The 25,589-nt window shown below is 41.6% G+C and overlaps 1 protein-coding gene across 22 annotated transcripts in view; it reads left to right on the forward strand.

Annotated features, from left to right (window-relative positions):
• The window catches only part of IKZF2 (IKAROS family zinc finger 2), a 114,012-nt gene that overhangs the window by 55,419 nt on the left and 33,004 nt on the right, over positions 1 to 25,589 (forward strand). For 16 of the 22 annotated variants that reach the window (XM_021400791.1, XM_021400796.1, XM_021400788.1 and 13 more), the window contains 2 exons: positions 3,427 to 3,693; positions 13,698 to 13,865. In XM_021400791.1, coding sequence (XP_021256466.1) covers positions 3,427 to 3,693; positions 13,698 to 13,865 — 435 coding nt within the window. Of the gene's footprint in view, positions 1 to 1,146; positions 1,295 to 3,426; positions 3,694 to 13,697; positions 13,866 to 25,589 lie in introns of all 22 variants that reach the window. The other 6 variants (XM_021400802.1, XM_021400803.1, XM_021400805.1 and 3 more) reach the window with 1 other exon arrangement.

Genomic DNA, 25,589 nt, shown 5'->3' on the forward strand with positions numbered 1-25,589 from the left:
AATATTTGGGTACTGAAGAGTTGCCAAAATACTGTTTAACATGGAATTGCAGTTTAATTGGCACTAATCAGACATTAGCAATAATTGTTTTCAATTTGACCGCTCAGGGTAAAGTGTGATTCAGGCTCAGCTGGTTGATGCTGTGTGGTCTGCTGGACATGTGCCACTAGCTTCTTGTCCACAGGCAGAAGCTTTTGGGGCTGCGTGTCTCTTTTTTTGATGAAGATGAGATGTCATCTTCAACTGGGAAAAAGCGGAGGGAACTTGTTTTAGCTGGAGGCAAATGATTTGACTTCAAGTCATTGCAGCAAGATGGATTGGAGTTTATCTCTATGATCTCGTTTGCTGTGATTTTTAGGAAAAGTGCCAAAAACTTTAATAAAAAAAAGAAAGAAAGAAAAAAATGTTTCCATTTGCTTATTTATGCTTTGTTTTGGCAAGGAATGAGAAAGCTTGCCACTTTTAGCAAGTGTGTGAACAAGAAAGGCAAGGGAACCTGGGGTGAGGTTTGACATGGAGATGATGTACGATGCAGCTTAGCCATAAACGTCCCTCAAAGATTTCTTTTCCCTTTGTAGCAGAGTTCATTATGCTCTCTGAGTTTGTGGCTGTAGGTGAAAACAAAGGCAGTTCTATAAAATGCGTGTAGTTTCAAAGTCTGGCTGAGAACAGAGAAAATAAACTATATGCAATTTAAGTACCCATTTGCATACAGCCATGCACCAGTGTGATGTAAGGCAGCAAAGATGACCTGATGAGCAGAGCCCTCAAACTGCTGAGGAGATCCTGCTGCACCAGTGTTCCCCTCCTTGGGGACCTGCAGTTAGTCCCAGCCTAAGGAAACCTTTGTGCAGCAACAGGAGCTAACTGAGGGCTTTTGAGAGTGGCACATACAACTCTTTGCATGTGTGTAAGGGTAAGGGAAACAAGTCATGCAGGCTGTTTACTGTCCTTTACAAAATAGCTGGGATACATCAAGAAATGCAGCCTAAATTACATGGGCTTTGTGAGCTAACTTTGCAGGAGTTTGGGAGCTCTGCGTGTTGTGGAAGGATGAAACCCAGCGTTCAGCAGAAAGAAACCCTAGGGCAATATAAAGTAAGTGATCTTCCAGTTTTGTAAGCTCTTAAAACCTTGCTTTCATAGGAGTGAGCAGCCAGAGGTCCGCAGACTTCCATGGCAAATAGTGATGATGTCTTGGTGCTGTCTAGTGATTCCATGTCAGACACGGACAGAGAGGTCTGTGAAATTAATTCAAGAAGACAGATAAGATACGACGTTGTCTCTTTCCCTTGTGAGTACATATAAATATGCACAATTGATATGAGGGTTTTTTTTGGTTACTTTATGCGTTACCGTGCAAAGAGAATGTATGGTACTGTGGCAGCAATGCAGGATTTTGGGTAAGAAGCCACCAGTACTGCTCCTGGCTCTGCCAGAGCTACCTGTGTGGCAAAGTGTATTAAATCCTGCTCCTGAAGACAGCAAGCCATTTATTTGAGCTTCGTTCTCAGACTTGCTGAATGCCCCAAAAGGCTGCTAGTGTTAGAGGGAACTGCTGTTCCCCAGCTCTAAAGTCGGGCTGCCCATAAATCCCAAGCACATGCTTTGCACAGGGAGATGGAATGAGGACCTGAACCATCTCTCTGTGCACCATCAGTATAAGGTTAGGTGGCAATCGCCATCTCACACCCAGGGCGCAGGCGGGAGCTGAGTTGCAGCCAAACTCTCTGTCTGTGCCATTGTTTCTTTTTTTAACAATAAATGCATCTCTGTGGCAGCAGAATATCAATTCCCTTCTATAAATGAAATGCTGAAATATTTGGAGATGCAGAGTACTGTGATGACAGTGCCTGTGCTGGTATCAGTCTGCTGTGATCTGTCTGTGTCCTTGTTCGAGACGGGCTTTGCTGTGATAATACTTCCATTCCTTAGCTTCCATTAGTGCCTCGATGAATAGTAGAAGATGCATTTCAACTATTTTATGGTTAAAAAGCAGCATCTTATTGTTTGGTTTCTGGTGTCTTTATCCCGTTCATTATGCTTTTGTCTGGTGGTAACGGTCATGGTTTAGAATTGCAGCATCAACATTGGTCTCTGAACCTTGTGTTTTCTCTGACCATAAATTTGGGGGAAGGAGGAGAAAGGATGAAGAAGGAAGTCAGAGGGTTAGTTCTTCTGAGATTGCTAGGGCAGCCCTTTGAAAATGTGCTGACTGGCAGCAAGCAGACCCAGTTACTTCTGGTTCTCTTGTTCGCTTGTCAGACTCAGGACTGGAGCACAGGCCTCTAGCTGGGCTCCAGAAGCACAGCCAGGCCCAGGCCACACGCCTGCGCTCAAATCCTCTGCTGCCATCGACGCTCATGCTAATGGCCTTAGTGCAGGGGTCAAAGACTGCTTAGATATGAAGGCTGAATCACCTCCTTTTTAAACCCCTCAGCAGGATCAGGGCTTATGGAAACTGGCATGTGGGCTTGCCTTCTGGCTGACAGTGCGGTCGGAGAGTGTGACTCTGGGAAAGGCCTTGCAGCAGTTTCCACCAGCCGTTGAAATGTGGGTGTCTGGTGATTAAAACACCCCTGAGCTGAGACCCCTATGTGAAAAAGCCTGGTGTGTTCCTTTTCTTCAAAGATTTGCTGAACCCACAAGCGCTTGTTACTTACAGATTTGTCCCGTGACCTGAGAATTAAAGAAATCAATGGTGGGCCCATTGGTCTTACCAGGCAGATAAGAAAACATCTCAAAATGTGCTTATTTCACTAAACCAGCAGTGTAGGTCTCGCTTCAGACCTGTTTGCCTTGGCAGTGTCCCATTTGCGTGAATCAGAATATGGTGGCACAAAAGTACTTGAGGCTCCTCCAGAGCTGACATCCCCTCGTCAGGAGACGTGCCTGTGCAGGCAGGCTGGTTTGAAGCTTACTGACAGGAGCCCTGCTTTGTCAAGTCCCTGCATTTTGAGCAACTTTGCCTGTGAAGTGTGCTCATTTCTGTGAGCTCTGGTGCTGCATTGTCCTGTCTCTGGAAAAGTTGCGTTGCCCTCCCCAAGCTCAGGGTAGGAGGGATATAGATGTGTCCCAGTGTACTGTCCTCTCATGGCTCTGGTCCCTTGAAAGGAAGGGAGCTCCTGCGCTTTGAGTGGAGAAGCGGGAGGTCAGTTTTCAAGCGTGGTACGTCTCTGCGGTTTTTGGTTGGTCTCTGGATTGATCCACACCTTAGTTTCTAAGCTCTAAATTGGGAACAGAAAACTGTCTTGAAGAAAAATTCAGTTGCAACTTGTGCTGTTGTCACCACCACGAGGCACTTGTGTTGGTTTGAGCCTCTAGCCTGTGCTTTAAAATTGGTAATAGTAGCAACTTATATCAGCATTTGGGAACTTCGAAAATACACATTTTAATGTTTTTTTTTTATTTTTTTTTTTATTTCAGCAAATTCAGTGAAGGTAGAAATGCAAAGTGATGAGGAATCTGACAGGAAGACCCTCTGTCAGGAAGATGAGGTCAGGGTTCTTGATGAAGGAAGCAGCCTGGAAGAGCCCCTCACTGAGAATAACGAGATGGCGGATAACAGAAAGATTCAGGAGCTATCGAGCGAGGGAGGAATCCGGCTTCCGAATGGTAAACTGAAATGTGACGTCTGTGGCATGGTTTGCATTGGGCCCAATGTGCTAATGGTACATAAAAGGAGCCACACTGGTAAGCAGCTGAAAGAAAATCTGATGACTGCCTGTGGCATCTGATGTTGATATTACCTGACAACTGTTCTCTCTTCCCTTTTCTTTCATGGGGTAGCAGGAGTCTGGGGAGGGGAAAAGCGGGCTTTCCTGTTTCAGTTCTCCCTCTGCTCCCCAGATTCTGGCAATTCTGTGTTTCTGACAAGTGTGGTGCTTCCTTGGCGTTGATTTCCAGTTTGGTTCTTAAAAATGTGACAGAAGTCTGAAAATCAGTCTTTCTACTGAACTTGACCAGGGAGAATACGGGGGGGGAGGGAAGGGGATGTATGTGGTTGTGTGTGTGCACGTGCAAGATTTTTAATACTTTAAGGTGAGTCTCAGGGCTTTCCCTTGGAGCTGCCTGTAGATAGACAAGGCCAGCAGCTTGGGTATCACACACCTTTACGAGAGGCTGGGCATGATGCTGGGTGACTGTGCAAAGCCACGGCAGGCAGGCATTACCTCATGCTTGGATGCTTATCCTGGTGCTCAGATGGGCTTGCTGTTCATCGTGTGACAACTCCATCAAGGAAATCTCACCTGAACTGCTAGTTCATGGGCCAGTGCTTGCCCTGACAATGTAGATACTTTTTTTTGTGGCATCTTCTGATGCTTACATTTTCTTCTCATTTATGTTTATTACTATTAGTGCTACTACTGGTTGGGGACCAAAACAGCTTACTAGACTTAACGATTTGAGAATTCAAGAGGCAATCAAAACCTTTGCCATATGCCTTGGGGCATGAAAGAAAAAAGGGTCCTCAAGTACAAAACAAGTTTTGGGGGAGTCCAGGCTAATCTGGCAAATGGAGATACCCAGAGGCTGATATTTAACTCGCTCAGGTGGGAGTGACAGTTACCTCCAACAGAAAAAAAAAATGGGGTTGGTGCCAGAAGACAATACTGTGGAGTCATATGGAATCTGTCAGGCAGAGCCTTTGATTCAGAAAAGATCTTAAGCACATCTTTAACTTCTATGAGATTTAAGATGTGTAGCACCTAAAGTGCTACACTATATACTTTTTGGCTTAAGACGTGCTTAAATCTTACTAAGGTTAAGCACAGGTTTCTCTGGAGCCTCAGGGGGTGTTTATTCCTGCTTTTTTGGAAAAAATGAAAGTTTTTTGTTTTTTTATTTAATCTCTCTCTGCTATCATTTAATGGGGTGAGAGGCTCCCACTGTAACTGTGATATATCTGCCAAGATATAAAAAGGAAAGTGAAGTTTTAAGGTAAAGTAAGAAAAGACTTGGTATAATCCCCTTGTAAACCTGGTAGTTTGCGGTCAAGTAGTGTGCACTTGATGGGAAAGAAATCAATAGAATTTCTGTACAGCAGAATAATAAATATATATTACATGGTTAATGCCCTGTGTATAAGCTGTATTGATAAAAACTTAACATAAATGTATAATGCAAAGCATTGCAGTATTGTTTATGATGCAGTCATGATTTTAGACAGCAATTACAACAGGGGAAACTCATTAGCTGGAGGAACGAAGTCTTGATTAACAATTCGACATGCTATTACTGGAAAAAGGAAAGAGAACAGAGAATGAAACAGACTGAGTCCCCAGCTTTCAACTGAAAAGTTTTCATTGGCACTTGCATCTATCTGAGCATATGTATTGTAGGTGCATCAGAGTCCACATATTTGAACTTGAACAGCTAAATTAGACCTGCTAATTTTAGATTTAGGTACTTAATTAAATAGCCTATGTTTTTTTGGAGATAGCTAGCTCATCTTTTAAATACTGGCAAAGCTGCCTTTTTATTTTAAAGAAAACATGTGAATTCCAAACAAATAGGACAAAATCTCATCTGTGTACAGGTGACAACCACTACACGTGTGTGTGTGTATAGGTAGGACTTACACAGCTAGTAGCTTTTGCCTTTGGCCTAGTGGTGGCTCTGTGTTGAGCTATGTCTCTTCTCCCATTTGAACATTTGTGCTGCATTGCTCTGTATCTCAAGCATATAGAAGTGGCATTCATTTTCACGATTCAGCCTGGTGCTCTACTCTCAGTGCAGCAGTTGGCAAATTTTGCGGGGGATTTTTTTTCCCCTGCTTTGTTTGTTTGTTTTTTAATACATGCTGCTACTTCACTGTCCACAACAGAAGGAGAAATTTGTTTGGATTTCCACATCCTTGATTTTAAGGAGTATTTTTAACATACTGGTATCTCTCTCTTAAAGTGCAGTACTTGAAAATATATTGCCACTTCCTCAGCATTTGGGCTGAATGGGCTGGCCCTAGCTCTGGAATGAGCCCTGGCCTGTGGGCAGTCTGGTTTTACAGCCCAAGGGAGGATGGTGGAGGAGGGAAGGGAGGTTGTGCCTAGTAAAGGGAAACGGGTGGTGTTCTTTATCAGGTTATGTGTATGGCATGGAAGTCCTTACCTCTGAAGACAATTCATGTGTGCCTTGGGAGCTGGATCCCGCCTAATGTTCCTCTTTATCAGGACACAGCCAAAGCATGGTCTGGCCAGTTGTTTGCACTGGCAAAAACTTTTCTCTTCCCAAAAACCTGACAGCATTCTGTGTAAATCACACACAATGCTGCGGTCATGGCAGAGGTTGTAATTTGCCTGTATGCTGGGACAAAAGTGTGGCTTTTCATACACTGGGGACCAAGGCTTTGTGAGAGGCTGTGCCATATGGCTTTGGCTGTGTTGTGCACATAAAGGGACGCAGTTTCCTACAGGCATTATTCCTCTGTTCCTGTGGAGCAGTTGCCTTCCCCTGCCACATTACGGTTGTTCAGCCAAGCATGTCTGCGGATGGGGGGAGTATCCTCTCCTGTGGGTAAGGACGTGTCAGTTGGGTGTCCCATCTCTCATCCTCGTGGAAAGCATCCATTTTCTCTCATGCTCATGGCCACTCCCTGCCTCGTTAGAGTTAGAGATTTCCCATTTATCCTTTGTACTTGCATAAAAGACAAGTGATGCTCTGCTCCCTGGTCCCTCCATAGCAGAGTTGCTCGTTTGATGCCACAGAACACAGTGTTTCTCTGAAATGCTGCTAATTCAGCTGAAATGTTTGGGTAATCTGCATGGCTGTCACAAGAAGGCCTATTTATTTGTCATCACTGACAGAAAAGAAATGTTCAATATGGGAATTAAGTGTGTTGCACTCTCTGCTTTAGTGAGGTGGGTAACCCTGATCCCTTCCTCACATTCCACATGCTCATGTCCGAAAAATAGCATGTGTCAGCATAGGTTTGATTAATTTTCCTCCTCTTCTATCTTCTTTTGGTCCAAATTTCATATTCCACATCAAGTGCCCCGAGTTGCATCTTTATCAGAGCTTCTTGTTACTGCCAGAGGTAACGAGTCACATAATACTGCCACTGGATATGCCAGGGGCTTGTGCTTGGGGATGCTGAGAAAAGGGAAGAGGAAGAAGATGAGGTCAATAATCCAATTTGTCTGAGCTAATGAAAAGGAACGCCAATGATTTCTCACCTCTTCAGACTTTCTGCTAGAGGGCCTGAATTAAAATGTCCTCAGTCCTCATTTTGTGCAAAGCAGAAACTGTTTACTGCTACAGCCATGCTGTGGCCATGCTCAGTGAGCTCCACTCCTCTCACTTGCAATGTGAATAGTGATATTTCTCCACAATAACAGTCAGTGCTTTATCCAGTCTGCTGCTGGATTTGGAAGCACCTCTTGTTTCTAAGACAGGGTTGGAATCATCCTCATTGTTTTAAGATTTGGGAGTGTTAGACACCCAGAGGTAAAGGGTTTGTGCTGACACAGCCAGACCCCAAGCTGCAGCTTTGGGGAGCAATGCAGCAGGCACAGAGCTCTTGCCACCCTTCAGCTAGGGCTGCTGCTATGTTGTTTTCAGACTTTTTGGAGTGCTAACCACTAAAGGATCTCAGATCTTTCCTTGCTCTCCATTTGCATTGCGGTACCATCAAGTCAGTAAAGTGAGGTAAGGTAAGCACCAACGAGGAAAAGCTTCAGTTCTGCAATCACATGCATGGCGTTACAACTGAACATATGCAGCCCTGAGACTCTGAATTTATTTATTTCTTTTTGTACAGAGTTCAGGTTTTTGGGGCACGACTCCTAGATGAGGAAATCCCAGTCATACTGCTCAGTATAAAAGATTTCTCTGCCTAAAGCAGCTAACCAGGAACAAATCTAAACAAATGGTCATATTAACACACAACAATTAACTCCCTTGAAGTTCCTAATTCTTCTAGTACAAGAGTTTAATTGGCTTTAATTTCTGATCTGTAGCCTACTGCAGGCTACCTCTTGGAATAAGAATCATCTGGCAACAAATCAGAAGTCATAGGGCCAAATTTCGAAGAGTGATATTTTCTGCTTAAGTTCCTAAATGAATCATCTGAGTTCTCTGAAAGTGTCATTTTGTACTTAAGCATAAGGAAGAAGAGCTTAGATTTTTGAAATGTTTGAAATGGCTTTCCGCATAAGAATACGTCTGAGTTGCAGTTCTTGCTAAACACTTTTTTTTTGTCCCGTTCACAGAAAGGATTTTTCACTTTTCAGAATGTGGTCATAAATTTGTGTATAGAGGACACTTGGAAATCACCCAGAATTTCCCAGGAATTTTTCCATAGAGATTTGTCACTACGGTTTTATAATAAATTGCATTATCTTGGAAGTGGGTTTTTCCCAACAACAACAACAAAAAAAAAACATAGTAAAATCACTGATGGCAAGTGAGGTGCAGCCTGCTGAGTGATGAATAGGACAGTAAATATATAGATGGGGTAGTCCCCAGAATAACAGGCATGGGAATGGAGCCAAATCTGGTGCTCTGTATTACATTGGGATAAAGGCATGTTGCATCTCATTGCCTGCCAGCATGTTAGCAGTGCTGCTAAGATTTCATCTGGGACAGAGCAGGATCACAGCAGTTGTAGAAGTGTTTCTTCTCACCCGAGTGTTAACAAAAAGCCTACTATAGAAGGGTGCAAATCAGTACTGTCAGTATGAAGAATTACTTTCTCATTGGCAGCGTGAGCCTAGTAATTTCACAGTAAGTAGTTAAAATAATAATAATCCTGTTTTAGAAATACCAAAGTTATCCTTTGTGTATCAAAAATACGTGCCAAACAGGAATGGCTGAGATCTTTGTTATATATTTAACCAGAACAGATGCTAAATGTGGTCCCATTGGACCTGGTTCTTATGTTTATAAAGATTCTTTCCTGGCTTTCCCTGGCATTCTGAAGAGGCTTTAAAACCAGTGTTTTTTAAAGAAAAAAGTAATTAAAGCACTCATAGGAAGGGACTTGAATGTTGCTCTGAAAGTAAGCAGGCCTTGCTTTTACCAAGAACATGTATTAGTTTGTGAGCTGCTCCATTTGGTTTAAAAGGAACAGAAGCTTTCAGAAGAGGGTTATGAAAATGGAAGTGTGCTTGGTTGGGAGGTCTGTAGGCACGGGGTATTAAAAACAACACGTGATCCAGGGTACTGGCAGTCCACTTTCCCAAATTTTACATTTAAAGGTTTTAAACTGTAGAAAACACAGCAGAAAGCAATTGATTCCAAGTGGAAGAAGTTTAATTTCTCTATCTTATGAGAGGTACTTGTTTATTCATGTATATTTTGACAACTACTTGTGACAGTCTCATTAAAAGTGTTAGAACAGCTTTAGCCACACTCCATCCTTGCTTACGTTTCTGTTTTGATGCAGAAAATGTCACTGATGTATTTTGCAGGGGTACAGAATTCAGAGAAGGCCAACTCATAGTGAAACTCCTGCGCAGCACTTCCGTGCTGAGGCGGTAAAGGAGAGTGATTGTACAGGGAAGCGTCCGATTAAGTAGAAAATGGGAGTTGGTTTGCTTTTTGAAATAACAGTTGACATATACGTGGTAAAATATGGCAGCTGTTAATAGCAGTTAATCAGCTCATTTTGCTGATTTCAGGCTGTATCAGCTAGAAAGCGCTCATAAGCTTTTGCTCAGAAGTCTCCAGTGAGGTGCCACATATTAAAGATATTTGTAAAAGGACCGTGTCGTGCTAATAAACCCAACTCTTTTGGTCCACATGGCTTTTTATCTCAGTATTTGTTTACACAACAGCAAGTTAATTTGTTTACTTTAGATACTAGTGTAGCTAAAGAGAAGTAATATTTCATTATTTTTCTTGGGGAATAACTAGCTATAATGGATGCATTTTAAGCAATGAACTATGTTGTTTCTGCAGTATTTTACTGTAATTTAGAGGTAAATATTTGAAATTACACTTGTTAATATTTATATAAGCATAAAATGATTTAAAAAAAAAAAGAAAAACCTTGGGCTTTGGGTTTTTTTTTGTTTGTTTTATTGGGGGGGGGGGGTTGTGTTTTTTCTTCTTAATTATCAGTGCTGTTCCCTGGCACAAGCTGCTCTTCTTAAGCCTTTAGGAAAGGTAATACTTGGCAGCTCTGGCTCACCTTGCCCTGTCCACTCCTGAAGTAGCTTTAGATAATTAAATTCTCTGCGCTGCAGAACAGGGCTCTAACTTAAGGTCTTTAATCTGGAGCTGAAAAGAAACATCTTTTTTGTTTGGTTAGCTGTTTTCTCCCTCCCTCCACTTAGTCTTTTTTTTAATCACTAAGGTTTGAAGGCTTTTTTGCCTGCTTTGACTTTAAAAGAGAAAAAAGATTTAATATTTAGCAGTAGACTGAATGTATTTCGCAGTCACATAGTTCTTCCAATGTTAAAAAGCAAAAAGCTCATGTAGTCACACATTTCAGTACATGTTCTTCTTATGAGTTCCTATTTTAATAAATCAGCACAAGTTAACAGAATCAAAAGGCAAATGCATAGCTGTAAGTGGTGAAATACATACTATACTTACAATTGTCCATAGTCTCCCGTAGTCATGCATGCAATCTATTTAATAGATCTCTAGTTTCTAGTATATCTGCGCTACACTTGCCCCAAAAGACAGAAGAATATTTTAAACACAGGAACTGCCATGTAGAGAGGAAATGTATTTAGGTAAAGGCTTTTCATGAGTGAAGAGCTTTTAAAGTGTGCAGTAGAGCTGCCCAAGCCAGTGTCAGACAGGTTATCTCATGTATTGTGCTGTACCTGTGGGCTCATGGGACTGCAGAATGGGAGCAACGCTGCTTCCCAGGTGCTCTGGCTATGCAAACTAGCATGGTGGAGAGACCAGATTTCTACTGTCTGATGCTAGAATTGTAGATCTACGTAGATCTGGTGTGGTAATTCTTTACGAAGTATGTGCTTCAATTACTATTAGCTGAATCTTAGAATACGGCATAGTTATTATTAGTGGATGTTTCGTTAGAAGTATGTTTAATTTCAGTTACGAACAAAAAACTTCTACTTTTCACAGTAGTGTAAGGGGAGTGAATAAGAATGTCAGGGATGTTGCTTTGTTGTTAGAGAAGAATAATAATACTGGAGTGCTACTTAAACCTACTAGCAGGAGAAACAGTGGGGAAAGCAGTCTTCTCAAGGCGCTGAAGTGATAAAGGTTGGTTTGCTACTATCTCAAGTAGGCATCAGACAACAGAGTTCATGGAAAACCAGCAAAATCTTCTTACTATTCAGTTTTTACTTTTTTGGGGTACCCTTCTATTGGATATTTGTGGCTCAGATTAACTGTACTAGATTTAAAAGCTGCTACTCAATAGCATGAGTGATGAAAATTGTCATCCCAGAAGCCTGCAGCTTAATCAAGAAGCAGGAAATACATGATTGGACAAAACTATAAGAAACAGATCAAAGTAGTTATTTACTCGGAATTAAAACTAGTAGGAAAAATGAATTCCTTCTGGTTTAAAGTAGTCTATTGGAAGTAAAATGTGCTCTTGTAACAGATTCTCTATGTGGCAAGAAAGGAACAGGCTATTGGTGACTTTGTGAGGGATGTTCTCATGTCATCTTTGCCACTGAGCTGTAGTACAGTGATTACTTGAATTCCTGACTGAAGACTTTGAACATATATTCAGCTGCCTGTTTATTGAGGAATAATACCTGCTCATATGTGGCCTCCAAGAATATCAAAGAAAAGTTGGGTAAAACACATGAACTGCATAGCTTAAAATACGGCAGGAGTAAAAGAAAAAACTTGAGACTTGGTGAGAATCTTGCTGCTTTCTTTAATGTTGTCATCCCGAAACTGAAGTTATTATTCCTGAATACTGAGAAATGTGTCAGAGGAAGGAGTTTTGCCTGTTTTCTCAGGCACCAAAAGCAAACCAGAAAATATGTATGTAGATATACGATTTGTTGACTTCATTCTCTTTACATATCTCTGTTACGGACATTTTCAAATGATATAAAAGATAATGGCTAATCAGATCCTTTAAATGTATTGTGGGAGTTTAATGGAGAAGCCACAAACTCTGTCAATTCCAATGAGCTTGCATTCAGTGTACTGGAAGAAGAGCTTTATGGCCTGTTTTTTATTTATTATTAGTCCACAATGTTTTTGGCAAGATGGTAGCAACCTTAGTATTTTCTTCAGTGCGTCTGCAGTGTTTTTAGGTGTATCTTTGACACACAAAATGAGGTTGCTGAGATGTGGTACATATGTGGCACACATACCTTCTGCTGCCCTCCTTACAGGACCATGACATGGGCAGTGATTTAAACCACCAAAGCTAGAACTGCTGGAGGATACCTGTGAGGGCTCTCTTCCTCCCTCTTTTCATTTGAATCAGAAGACAGATGTTGGTGTTTATACCAGACATGTGAACTACTATGATAAAAACATAGCATTATTTTTGTATAGCCAGGGAGTAACCAGTTTAAAGCAATTGAAAACAGGAGTTGGAGAGATGTGAAAGATCACAGAGCATGTTTATTTTTCACAAGAACTGTGTTTCGGGCCGATGAGTTCAAACTCAGAGTCCCATCAGGATCTGACTGAGGCTCTGTGATAAGGGATATGCTGCAAAAATGAATGAGCGTGCTTACATCTGAAATCTGATGTTCAAGACCTTGTAGAACTGGGGATCGCTGGTTAGTGAAATCACTTCGTCGTTTAAAGCCTAGATGCAGTAAAGTGCCTGGACAAATGGCAAGTGTTGAGTATATGTTTGTGCCTTATTGACTCACAGTCTGCCCAGTGGGATGCAAGTAGGTGCTTATAGCTGACTGTGTGCCCAGAAATGCTGGGACAGAACCGAGTGTCCTCAACAAATGTTGCTCTAGATTATAATCTTAATAATACTTCACAAAACCTTTATCAACTTCCCAGATTTCTTTTCCTCTTTAGATTTAAAAAATAAAAACTAAGAGTTTATTGATCCAGTCGCCACTGTCAAGGGCAAATATAAATGATAACATCAACATAATTTGTGTGTGTGTGTGAATATTTGTGGGGCGGATTGAGTAAAGAATAGAGTTTCTGTTAAAATTAATTATTTTTTTGCTTCAAACAAATCTTTTCCATCAGTTTTACACAAATTTGCCTATTTCTCAATTTAATGTCATGAGACTTTCTTAGCCTTTGCTACTTCACAAAGGTTGTGGGCCTGATCATCACTTGCATTAATTGTCTTTATGCAACTCCAGCAATGGAAAGCCAACTTTAAAAGGGGACTTTAATTAAGCTGTAGTGTAAGCAAAAGATTTGGTTTAAAGCAAAGACTTTAATATCTGTCCAAGACAAATCGTTATGTTCATTTTAAATATTCATATGGATTGGACCAGTACTAAAAATGCATGCAAAACCATAGAGATAAATACCACAGAACCCCAGTTGTGAATCTAAATTTTGACCAAAGCTCATCATTTACTGAAGACAAAACCTCTGAGACTGGGAGCTTCATGAAAATCAGGCTGCAGTGATCACCTCAAGTTGATGCTGTGTAAGGGGAAGAGCCCCATATTGCTGCTGGCAGCTTTATCCATAGTACAGAAGAAATGGTGTGATGGTGGCAGTGGGAGCAGACCTGTGTGAGATGAGTGTTACAAAGCGTGGGACAATGGGCACCTTCTGGTGTTCCTTGACAGCTCTTTTCCTTCCATTTTCCCTTTTAGGTGAACGCCCCTTCCACTGCAACCAATGTGGAGCTTCTTTTACCCAGAAGGGGAACCTGCTGAGGCACATCAAGTTGCACTCTGGGGAGAAACCGTTCAAATGTCCCTTCTGCAGCTACGCCTGCCGACGGAGGGATGCCCTCACAGGACACCTCAGGACCCACTCTGGTGAGCCCACCTTGTCTTCTTTTCCCTCCCGTTGGTTCCATTCTCGCTACTGCTAAAGTGAAGCAAGCTGTGAAAATAACTGTGTGTTTCTGGTGGCTCCGGGGCCGCACCATTCTCTTCAGACAGCACAGCTCTGAGCTTTGGAAAAGCCTTGATGTGAATCAGAAAAGCTGTGGTTCAGCCACACCTCTCCTTTTGTGTAACTGAGCTTCTCTGCTGATGCTATCACATTTCCCTTTGAATGTCTCCTTGGGTGTATCCAGACTTTGCTGGCAGATTGTTCTGTCACTCTAGGCCCCAAAGTGGCTGTGAAATTCCAAAGATCAGAAAAATAAGTTTGTGCTTTTGGAAGCCTACTTTGCAGTTCATACCAATTTCTTCATCCATTAAATGCCCTATGCTGGTAGAGCTCATGCTTGCTGATCTTTCAAGATCCTCCTAATTGCATTTTTGATTCAGTTATTTCTGAACTGTAAAGTTCTTATTCCTAAAGGTGTGGTAGAGATTGGGCTTTCTTTGCCTGCTTGATATAGTTTTTTTGATAGATTTTAAAGAAATAACTGTCACATAACTGCGTGTTAGCAGACATGTTGATAGCCCTGATGATCAGGATTGGAAGTGTTTCTAATCTCTATGTGCTACACCAAGGGGCTGTGTTCTGCCCACTTACTGGTTTGTGTAGATCTCTTGAGTAAGATCTTAACTTGCTGTGATTTTTATCTATGAGGATGTTCAACTTTTATGTCCAGACCATTTATAGGAGGCTGCATTTTTCATTGTTGAATGAGCAGAGATAATTGGACTGGTTAGAAGTGACAGGATTACAGATGAACTTTTCTAAGGTGTTAGCAAATGTGTGACTACTGAAACATGGTGGTTGAAGTGCGGCTGCAGACAGAAACTCTGCATGTGAAAATGTCATTGTGGAGGTTCCTGACTATTTATACACATCTATTCTAAGAGTCAGCCTCACTTCAGTGGAATTTTCTGTTTTATGAGCATTAGATTGGTTTAAGGATACTGAGTTTCTGTTGTATTTCCAGGAATGAGAAAGGACAAGCTAGTAAATTTCTCCAGGTAGACTTCAGAGTACACAGGAGGCCGTATTGTTGCAGACATACTTCAGACAGAAAGCAGGAGCATGAGTGTGAGCATGGGACTAGGCTGAAAGAGTGTCGCCTGGGAGGTGTCAGCTGGGAGGATTTGATCTGAAAGTCAAAAGGGAAAGATGTCTGTGAAACAGTGACTTGTGATTTTCACACATCTGACCTTAACAGTAGTTTCAACTTGAAATTTAGTAAAAAAAGAGAACACAATGAAGATATCCGCAATTAAGAAAGGAATCATGACGTAAAACAACTCACACAGAAAAACATGAATATTGTGGTTGAAGATTGTTTTCATACTATGAATATAGATTTTTATTACCTAGATACAGCTACTGATAGCAATTATTCATTCTTCCTGTGTAAAAAGTACATGGCTGATCTTTCTGCTTTTTGCATGGAGATGAAACACAATTAAAGCGTGGGATTTTCAGAAGGCATCCTAAGCAGCTTATGCGTACAAGTCCCACTGGAGCTCCTTCCCTAACTGACATAACTGTGTTCAGCTGTACTCACTTTGTAATTTTAAGAGAGTGTTATCACTCAAAGCAGTCAGCTACAACTGTTTTGAGCAGAGGCCCTAGAGAAACAGACAAGTGCTCTCGCATTACTCTCCAAGACAATTTTCAGAATAGCACTCAAAGATGAAGAGTTAAAAACCTGGGATATTGCCCCAAAACCTACACCCAGCCTGTATGAGCATGAAAGTTAATGTGTCTTTCTGTCCCAGACATGTAGCTTGGTTGGTTTTATGCCCACAGTTGTGAACCTGGAGAATATGGATAGACATTCCCTATAGATTTAAACTATTACCTATTAGTGTAGTAAGCAAGCACTTTATGATTTAATAAAGTGCACATCAGAACCTTGTAGGTAGACCTTGAAGACTAGAGCAAAACTGTGCAAAATTCATCGAGTCCATACATTTTATGTTATTTTGACCAGAAGAAAAAAAAAAAAAAAGGATATCAGGTAGATGAATTATAGAAAAAAAAGGTTGAAAACAATTTTGAAATATGAGACTTCAATCCAGTTTTGGTGTGGTACATTTATGTCTAAATTGAGGTGAATCTGAATATGTTTTGGTATTTATAAAAGGAAAGCTCTTTAGATCAGTTCCTTCGTTATTATAGTTTAGAATCATATCTCCTAAACAAGGCAAGTAGTGTTATTTTGCGCTAGCCGAGAATGTGGCACATGATTTCACAAATGCAAGACTAATTTCATTTTTTATGTTGTGTATCCATTTCCTCTTTAAACAAGAGTACTATTAATTAAAGAAAAAAAAAACACCACCACCACTATACCTCACAAGAATGTTTTAAGCTGCTCATGCTAAATGGAAGGCAATATATGCAGGAAAGAAAGAAACTGAATAATTTTTTAACTGTTTTTTTTTTTTCTTTGAGCTAGTTTGATCTGTGATTTTGAAAGCACTTTGCGTCGCTACTTGATCAGTTTCACCTTCTCATCACTGCTGCCAGTTAGTCAATTTCTTCTGCTCCTAGTGCAGAGTTTTCATACCATGGGACAGTTAAGGTGGAAAAGTAAGGAATTGTTAGCATAAACTAGCAGGAGCATCTCAGAGAGGTTTGAAATATAACTACTATTAGCTTAAAAAGAAAGATAGTTTGTTTTGGTGATTGTTTTTTTTGTTGTTGTTTGGGTTTGTTTTTTTTGTTTTTGTTTTTTTGCCTTGGTGGGATTTTTTTTTTGTTTGGGCTGTTTAATACTATTTCCTGTTCTTTTAGTATTTCTAAGTATCATGATCTTGTGCCGAATTGTATCTTACTATGTAAGTGTTTCTAGGATGAGTGGTTAGCAAAGTATTACTTCACATCTGTAGTACTTGCTACTGTTTAACCCTAAATAATTAAGGACTTATCTTGCAGTTATTTGTTCCTGCAATTATTTACCTTTTACTGACATATGCAGTTCTGATGAACGTTGTGTCTGTATTTTCCTCCCACATACAGCTTCTTTGGTTTCAGCAGTATAATGATGCCTTCAGGACAACAGTAGGATAATGCCTGGGGAGAGATTCCTGCAGAGAATTGCACTAAGAGTCTGCTCGAGCCTGACAGTTCTTACAGGAGTTTCAGATACTGTTTCCAGGATTAGCTCTGTGGTTCCACAACAGAGGTGATACTGGAGAGGTGCCCTAGTGGGCTTCCACGGCATGAGTCTAAGGACAGGCTGTAGGGGCCTGGGGCAAAAGTTGGTAGTCACTTCCTGCAGGATGTGTGACCAGCCAGCAGGCATTGGCTTTACTTTGCCTAACATTTCCTGTTTTAAAGAGGAAGGCATCCAGACAAAACCAGTCCCTGGTGGAAGTCACGAAGTACCTGCCATATCACCCTGAGACATTCTCATATCCTCTGTCATCTCTAGAACTGCGCTACTAAACAAAGACACATTCAAGATAGATGAGAAAAGTTATGCTGTAGGCAACTAATGAGCAAAACAAAAATTTTAAGGAAAACAATTGTTCTGACAGGTAGATCTGATCGTTAATGCACCTAGGTGTGGATCTCTGTACTTCTAAAGATATGGCGTACAACTTGATGCTCCTTCATACTGAAAAGCCAGGCTTCGTTGAGAGGGCGTGTAAAATTATCAGTTATGTTTTGAGGTGAATTCCTGGTGTCTAAAAGAGCCAAGTCAACCTGCTCCTCATAACACTATTTTTAACAGAGACACTTAGATAGTTGTGAAAGAAGCTAAGGCTGGAATGATGAGCAATCTAGAAAAGCCCATAGAAAATATTAGTGCGTTAGTTTTCAGAGCAGGGCTTGGGTAGGTAGCAGTAAATGAGGTACAGGATCGCTTGCTAAGGAGAAAACGAAAGGCAGAGTTAGGTTTTCATTAAGTGGGAATCATCCATCCATCCTTTGCACTAAGCAAGGGTGGCCCTGTGGGACACCTATTATGTGATTTATGTAATTGAAAGACTGTCTGGTCATACATACACAGAGACAAGCCAAATGAAGCCTTCTCAGGCATCCTTAATTCTAAAACTTCGTTATTTTCCTGTCTTTGTCTTGGCAACCTCAATCACATTCCCTCACTGTGGGAGTATGTATGTGCTATTCATATATGACAGCAGTTTTACTGTTTATTTCTTCCTAAAAACTGGGTAGTCACATCATTATTTTTTCTTGTCACAAAAGCTTTTCCTCACAATGCATTTTAAAATTTGCTTCCAAGCCACTTCTTTCCTTTCCAGAAAATTATTTTTCCCTTTTCTGCTTTTTACAAATATTTGTTTCTTCTTCCCCCTCTTCTTTATGTGTTGCTGCTGCACTTTGTTACTACCCACTTCTCTAATAGCACTGAACTAATGGTATCACATTATTTGCAAAAGAAAAGCAGTGAAGCATTTGTTTTGAAAAGAAAGGCTTAGGCAAGAACTCCCAAAAGCACACTATCAGCAAAGTAGGTACAGTGCACAAGACATGTCTCATTAAAAAGGTAAATTCCCCTCGTACATGGAGAGGAAATTTAGTAACTCTTTCTACATTTCTGGCTTTTGCAACTCTTTTTCTCTTTTCCATAAGGGCTTCTTTCTCAGCTCCTTGTGTTGCCATACAAGGCATCCTACGAGCCCCAAGAGGTATCCTACATGCCTACATTTGCATGATTCTTGTCTTCCCTTTTCTTAGGGAAGTGGAGCAGTAATGTTTGTGCATACGACTGCTGAGAGGCAGAAGGGACCCGATTCTTAATTCTGACAAAATGCCTGTCCCAATGCATGTCTGGGAGAGTCATCTCACCTGTGAGTGCCTCAGTCCAGCTGAAAAATGGGATGAACAGGCACACAGCTGAAAAACAATGCTGTGCATGAAGCACTGCCTGTCAAAAGCCAGTGAGAATTATTGAGAGAGTGCAAAGATGATGATTAAGAATAATAACGAGTCTATGTTGTAAATTGCTTTTTTCAACTCAAAGAGACTTGTACCACTTTTAACAACTCCACTCTCAAAAGACTTGGCTGAAGTCAACGTCTACTCTGTAACCGTGCTTTTAATGATGAGAACATCATAATTAGAAGAGTCTTGGGACCTGAAGGTTCTCATTACACTCAGAGCTGAACTGACTCAAGTATATCATGAATGAGGGGAAAATAATTTAAATGTGAGCAAGTAGGACACTATCTGAAAAATGAAGAAACTATGTGAAGGGGAAGAGAAAATATTTTGCACACAAATCCTAGTTCTGCAGATAGGTTAGCAAACAGCATCTTCCCTCAGCTGTGATGAGCCAGTGGGCATTTGTTCTATTGATCTGATACTTAGAGCTCTATTTCATCAGGCGGAGCTGCTCTTTGTCTCAGGTTTTCTTACACAGATTTAGTTAAACTCAGTGGAATTAATCGCTTCTCAAAATCATTTGATTTTCATATCAGACCCCAGGTTCTCACCTGCTGTTAGCATATGCACAGTACCAAAGCAGCTTTGCTTTCTTATCAATGCTTCCAGTACCATCCAGGCTTTCACTGTGTTGTAGTCTCTAAAATCTCAAGTATTCCACTTTCCATATTGTTTGTATGTGCAACACTGGAAGTTAAGAAGATCAAAATGTATACAAGGGTAGGAGTTTGCTATGTAAGGCCTTTTATCTCCAAGGCATTCTTCTTTGAAGCTTAATCCTGTGCAGAGCCAACTTGTATCCCATGCTTCACTAAATCTGAACCTGATCCTTGAAGTGCTAAGTCATTTCACCTCCAGAGTCCTACTGTGTCAAGTGTAAGCTACATGAAATGATCATCTTTTACATGCTCAGAATTATCTCGGTATAGAAAAAGCTTAGTGTGACCAAGCTTCTACAGAGCGTATTATCAATGAGAAACCCTCTTTGATTTAAAGATGCTGTCAGATTATCATCTTTCCAGAAAAAGTACGCTTGGACTTCATGTTCAGGGGGATCTTGTGAAAAGATTAGTTTCCACCCAAAGCAAGAAATGTTTGCTTTTTGCTTGTTGGACCTTTACAATTCTTGAAGATTCCCTCTTATCTGCAGCAATTATGAATCAATCTTTGACTGTTCAACCCAAGAGATTTGTTTCTTATAGATAAGACAGAGAAATAGGAGAAGTGGTCCTGGCAAGCATGGGTAAATGTGCTGTGTACCAGCATCATGAATCTCTTTTAGCAATGGGTATCAGCTTTTCTCTGTCTTTTTTTTCCTTCCTCTCTAGGGCGTGCAATTGAGATGATGGGAATAGACATTGTACAGCTCCCTGCTTCTTCAGTGTGTAAGCAGGGAGTGCCCTGTTCCTTTTAGTGCTTTGAGGCTGCTTTGTAAGTTGACTGATTGAAGAAAGGCCTACCCCATCTGCTAGCAATGAGAAACACCAGTACTGGGGAATATTCTTATTCTGTGTATCAGTTCACAGCAAGATTACTAGGTGCTAAGAGTTATCGTGGTGTCTGAGACAAGTCTTGTGCTTCCTGCTGTATTCTGGTGGAGCACAGCCTTGTTAGGTCTCTGCCAGCAGCGGGACTGCCAGCCAGGCCTCCCTTATCAGCAGAGAGAAGTGGGAAGAGAAGGTCTGGAGAGAGAGGTTGCAGTGTCTCCTCCTTTCCCTGATCAACCTTGTTTCCTTTTCTTAATGAGACAGAGTAGCAGACTCACGTGTTTGGTGTCAGGTTAGGTCTGTGGATCCATGGCAAGGAGGAGTTTTGTGTTAAGGTAGGGATGTTCTGCACCCCAAAATGGGGAGGGAAATGGAATATTAGTGCCCCCAGTGCTGCAAATTTACCATGAGGAAACGTTTCCTAGGGCAGATGTCAGCTCTGCACTGCAATAAATTGCTCACAAGGAGAGGACAGGGTGTCCTATGCCCTTTTCTTCAGACTTTCTGGATCTTCTCTCACTGCATCCAGCTCAGTCAGCACCATGGTACTTGGGAGTGCCAAGGCCCTTGTTTAGACAGCTTCAGTATGTGTAAGATTCACCTGGAATCATCCCATTCATATTGACTTGATCCTTCCTACTTTACATGTAGTGCCAGCACTGAGATGCGTGTGTTTGGTACAGGACTGCTGACGTCCAGTTTTGCGCCTGTTTTCTGTCTCTTCTCTATGTTAGCAGTTCACGTCCTTCTCGTGAGACAGGCCTGCCTGATTAAGTGCTCTTCTGTGCTCTGGAGAGAAAATGGACACTTCTCTACTGCCAGTTTATACCACTCATCGTGCTTTGCAGGAGCAAATGTGATGGTGACTTCTCCTTGCCTCCAGGCTTTTATTGTGCATGTGGGCTTTCGCTAGCATCAAAAAAGCAGATGAATACGATAGCAGCCATCTTAAGCAGCATGCGTAACCTGTTCTTTAAACATCCAGAGAAGCTGTTTCTATTGCTTCCCTAGGGAGATGATTCCACTTCCCATATGCTTTTTACAGCTGACTCTCATCCTGATACTTAACCTAAACTACCATTTCTTTTGCTGCAGATTGTTGCTTTTCCTAACACCATCTTCTGTGACTGAGTAATTCCTGTACTCAGTTTACACCATGACAGCATTTATAGTCTGCAGTCATCTGTCCAGTGTTGATTCTGTTCTAGACTGTTTTTATCTTCCCATCCTCTCATCTTTTTTGATTGCTAATTTTGAATTTTGGCTACTCTCTTGTGAGGGATCTAAATTGTGAAATCATTGTACTCTTTGGAAACAACTTAGTAGAGATGCAGACCCCTTAACCTCCTCTCTGCCTCAGTTGCCTGTCACTGAAATAAAAATAAGACCACTTATCAACCTTGTGATGGAGAGAGTACAGGATGCACGAATGATTGCAAGGTGTAGGCATATTGCTGCAATGAAGGTCACATCAGTACCTAGCTGAGTATTCCATTGCTACTGGTGACCCTGCTGCTTAGCATTGTGTATTATCTTCCTAGTTTTACGTATCCTTTGTTCAATGGTGAAATGAAATAATTACAAAGTGGAAGGAATAATAACTTTATATCGTTACCATAACCACTGAGGTATTATACCCTGATACCTGCATGATTATCTTAGACACAATAGTGAGGTGATTATTATTAATAATAAAGGACTTACTACTTAGCCTGCAATTTTTGCATCTTGTTTCCTTTATGAACACTATCTATTTCATCAGCCCAAAGCCTGTGTGAAGTGGGTACGTGTTGTTGCCTTGCTTTTCAGTGAAGGGAAAATGAAATAGGAAAAAGCCCTAGGAGATCCAATTTGCAAACTCAGGGACCTAACCACCAGGGTAGCTTAATTTAAATCACTTGTCTTTATGCACCAGAGATACGATGGACAAGCTGTCAGGTGAGAGTCTAGTAGCTTAAACATTTAAAGGTATATAGTCCATTTGTTCCTTTAAAGTCAACCTACAGAGGCCTCTTTTGGCCTTATTTTCCTTGTAGGCAGGGTTTATTACACAAATCCAGTATTTGTATGCTCAGATTGGCACGTGGATGTACAAATTAGGAATCAAGGGGCAGCTATAAACACAGGCATTGCACAGCCAGCCTTCAGTCTTTGGATGTCTCATGGCGTAACTGTAAGCTTGAGGGATGCAGTGCTGTGAATCAGGAGTCCTTTTTGCAGCGCAGAGGTCCTTGATGTGACAGCTCTCTTGTGCACTTGAGATGGAAATGCAGTTCTGACTCTGCAAAGCCACATCTCAGCAAAACCAAGACCACTTCTTGCACACACTTTGTTTGAACAGCAAAATACCACAGCAGCCCTAAGGAGGAGAAAATTGTTTTTTTTCTTTCCCTTGAGAAAATTATTTTCAAGGGCAAAAAGCTTTTGCATATTGCCTCTGAGGAAAGGAAGTGCAGCCTTTGAAACTGGCCTTTGTCCATTGTTGGAGGAGCCCATGACACCTTTCAGCTTAAGAAAGTTAAAGCTTGGAATCAAACGTGGGTTTGAGGCCATCTTTCATCGCTACCTTTGAGCTGCTTTACAGGGCTATGTAAAATGGAGAACTGCCACTGACGTTTTTGGTAACATCTAAGTGCTTTAGGGTGTAAGAGACGTACTTTCGCTGTCTCGAAAGAAAGCCGAGAGAAGCTAGAGGTGGTGGGCTGGGAGTAGGCATATAAAGTGGTAAACACCACGCCATAGCAGAGCTGCAGAAAACCATAGCTGATTATTCTCCTGAGCTCTCAGCAACCTGTAATTATGAATTGGCTTACAGCTAGATATTGATGGATATCACTCGAGAAGGAAAATAAGAATGTCGAGGTTTTTTTATAGTGAACCAGTTCTGAACTCTGCGTGACTCTCCTCCTATTTATAACCCTGTACGAAGTTCAAGGAAACCTGTCCTGGAGGTTTCCCATGAGAGGGAACTGTGTTTTTACCTGACTAAAGCTCTCTGGATATTTTCCCATTTTTTTATTTGATCTAAGTGTGAACTTTCTCCACCCTCTGCCTCTCCTTCCTTTCTGGAGTAGTTAGCGAGGCCGATTACAACGAGGATTACACAAGAGATGCCAGTTGCACACAAGGTTTGCATAACTGTGCTGTGTTGATTTCAGACAGGGTGCCCCAAGTTCCCTCTTTGCCTTGCAACGGAGAGATGAGATCTCTATCTTCATTCCTGACGCTGGAGAAATGCTGCTGAGGCCCTGCCTATTGAAACTTTGACAAAGAGCACCTGGCCAGGGCACTCCTCAGCCGGGCAGCTGTCTGCGTGCTGCACAACACTGCCTTTTGGGAAAGCCTGTGCCTTAACCTTGCTCCTTTTGTTCATGTTATGTATGCAAGAGTGCGCGAGTGGTTCGGTTCGTGGGACAGTGTTAGTCAGCAGGAGCTTTGGGGTCAGGCAACCGGGATGCTGCTGTCCTGAGACTCCTTCTGCCTGGAGAGCCAGCTGGTCAGGATAGAGGATGGGGGAACGTGGTCCCCACACACATGTCCTTCCATTCCCTCTGGGGGAATTCAGGCCAGCCTGAATGCTCTCATGTGCCCTGAAAACACTGAGGGACAGGCCTGTGGTGAGGATCCTGATCAGGTAATTAAGACAAGCTCAGTTTCTAGTGCTGATTTTGGTCTCAGTTCATGTTGGCTCTTATCTTCAAAAGCGCTGAGGTCTGCTTGATTTCAGTGAGAATTATGGGCTGTGTATGCCTTTTGACACTATGGGCCTTAGCCTGTCTGTGTTGCAGTTCTTAGTGTTGGAAGATAGTTATTTTCTTGCTCCTACCTCTTCTCATTTAGGAGTGGAAGTCTGGGAAAGCAGTCTTCTCCCCTACAGCCAAGCAGGACCTGGGCTGTTCTCAAATGCATGGGACAGAGTGGCTCTCACAGACAGGCAGAGCCCTTTAAGGGCTTGGAGCTACTCCTAGTAAATAAATCACACATAAAGGATGCAGTGGTGAGAAACTGATGATGAAATTTTTATATAGAAAAGCTACACGGGCCATAGACTCTCTCTCACTTGGATACCCTTCAGCTGCATGCGCTTTGCTGGTCTCCTTGGAGACAGTGGCTTGTCTAAGAGCAGCTAGCTTTGGCCAGGAAAGGCTGACACTTGTGCTTTGTGGGCTGGAGCTGTGCTGCTGGGTTTCCAGCAGCCGTAGAGGCATGATTCAATAACAGCAGTTCTGCATGAGATTATTGAGTGAGTGTCTTTCTCTTGTCCCTCTCTGCGGACACCAATCGAATCCCTGAAGCAAAAGACAGCCTTGAAGATCCTCAAGGAGAGTCTAGCAACTTTCATCCCTTGGCAATCAGAAACGTTTGTGAAATCTCTCCCTCCTCTTTCCTTCTTCCTAAGAGCTGAGTCAGCTGGGCTGGCATGTCTGGAACTCAGTGGCACTGCGAGCCGGCAGGCTGCCAGCTGCATTACACACTGCATCCACAGAAACACGTCACTCCCCCTTCACGCTCTCTCTTTTTTTTTCCCTTAGCAATCTCCATGCTCTCCCTTTTATTTTTCCTTGTTGATCCGTGTAGGTGAGTCAGAAAAACCTGCCCATCCACAACCTGTTCCTTCTTGCCAAATCCTGGAGCAGCACTCCCAGCTTGTATTAGGTGTCAGGAATAGGTTATGAAAACTAAAACTGATATAGGCAGTGTGCTGGATGTAGAGCACATACTGTAAATGAAAATTAAATGCGCAGTAAATGTGCCTCTTAAAATGTGTTCCTAATAGAATGATGTATTTTGTAGGAGGCACATTATTCTGTGATTCATATGTAATATTAGTTTTCTTCCTATAAAACACCAGGATGGAACAGGGAAATGATTTAAGGCATAAGTAAAGGCACATTTAGGGAGAGAGACATCTCAACAACAGTAGATTTTAAAACAACAGGAAAGTAAAAAATTTCCAATAGGAAAGTAGGTTGTACGCAGAAGTGTTTTTGAACTGTGCTTTTGATAACAATTATAGTTGTACTAATCTGAAGAAACTGCATTAATGCTGGCAAAATTCCTCAAACTTTACGCTACTGATAAGTTTCTAACTCCAAGAATTAAAAAAATAAAATAAAATAATGAGTCTGAACACTCCAGGTTACAAATGGTAACAAATGAGGACAGTGAAAGGTGATAAACTGGCCTTTCAATTCACCTAAAGATGTTTCTTTGTAAGTGAGGGAGGGAGGGAGAAAACATGTAAGCTAATCTTTCCCTTTG

Source organism: Numida meleagris, chromosome 5 (genome assembly GCF_002078875.1).
Source record: "Numida meleagris isolate 19003 breed g44 Domestic line chromosome 5, NumMel1.0, whole genome shotgun sequence".
NCBI classification, from domain to species: Eukaryota; Metazoa; Chordata; class Aves; order Galliformes; family Numididae; genus Numida; species Numida meleagris.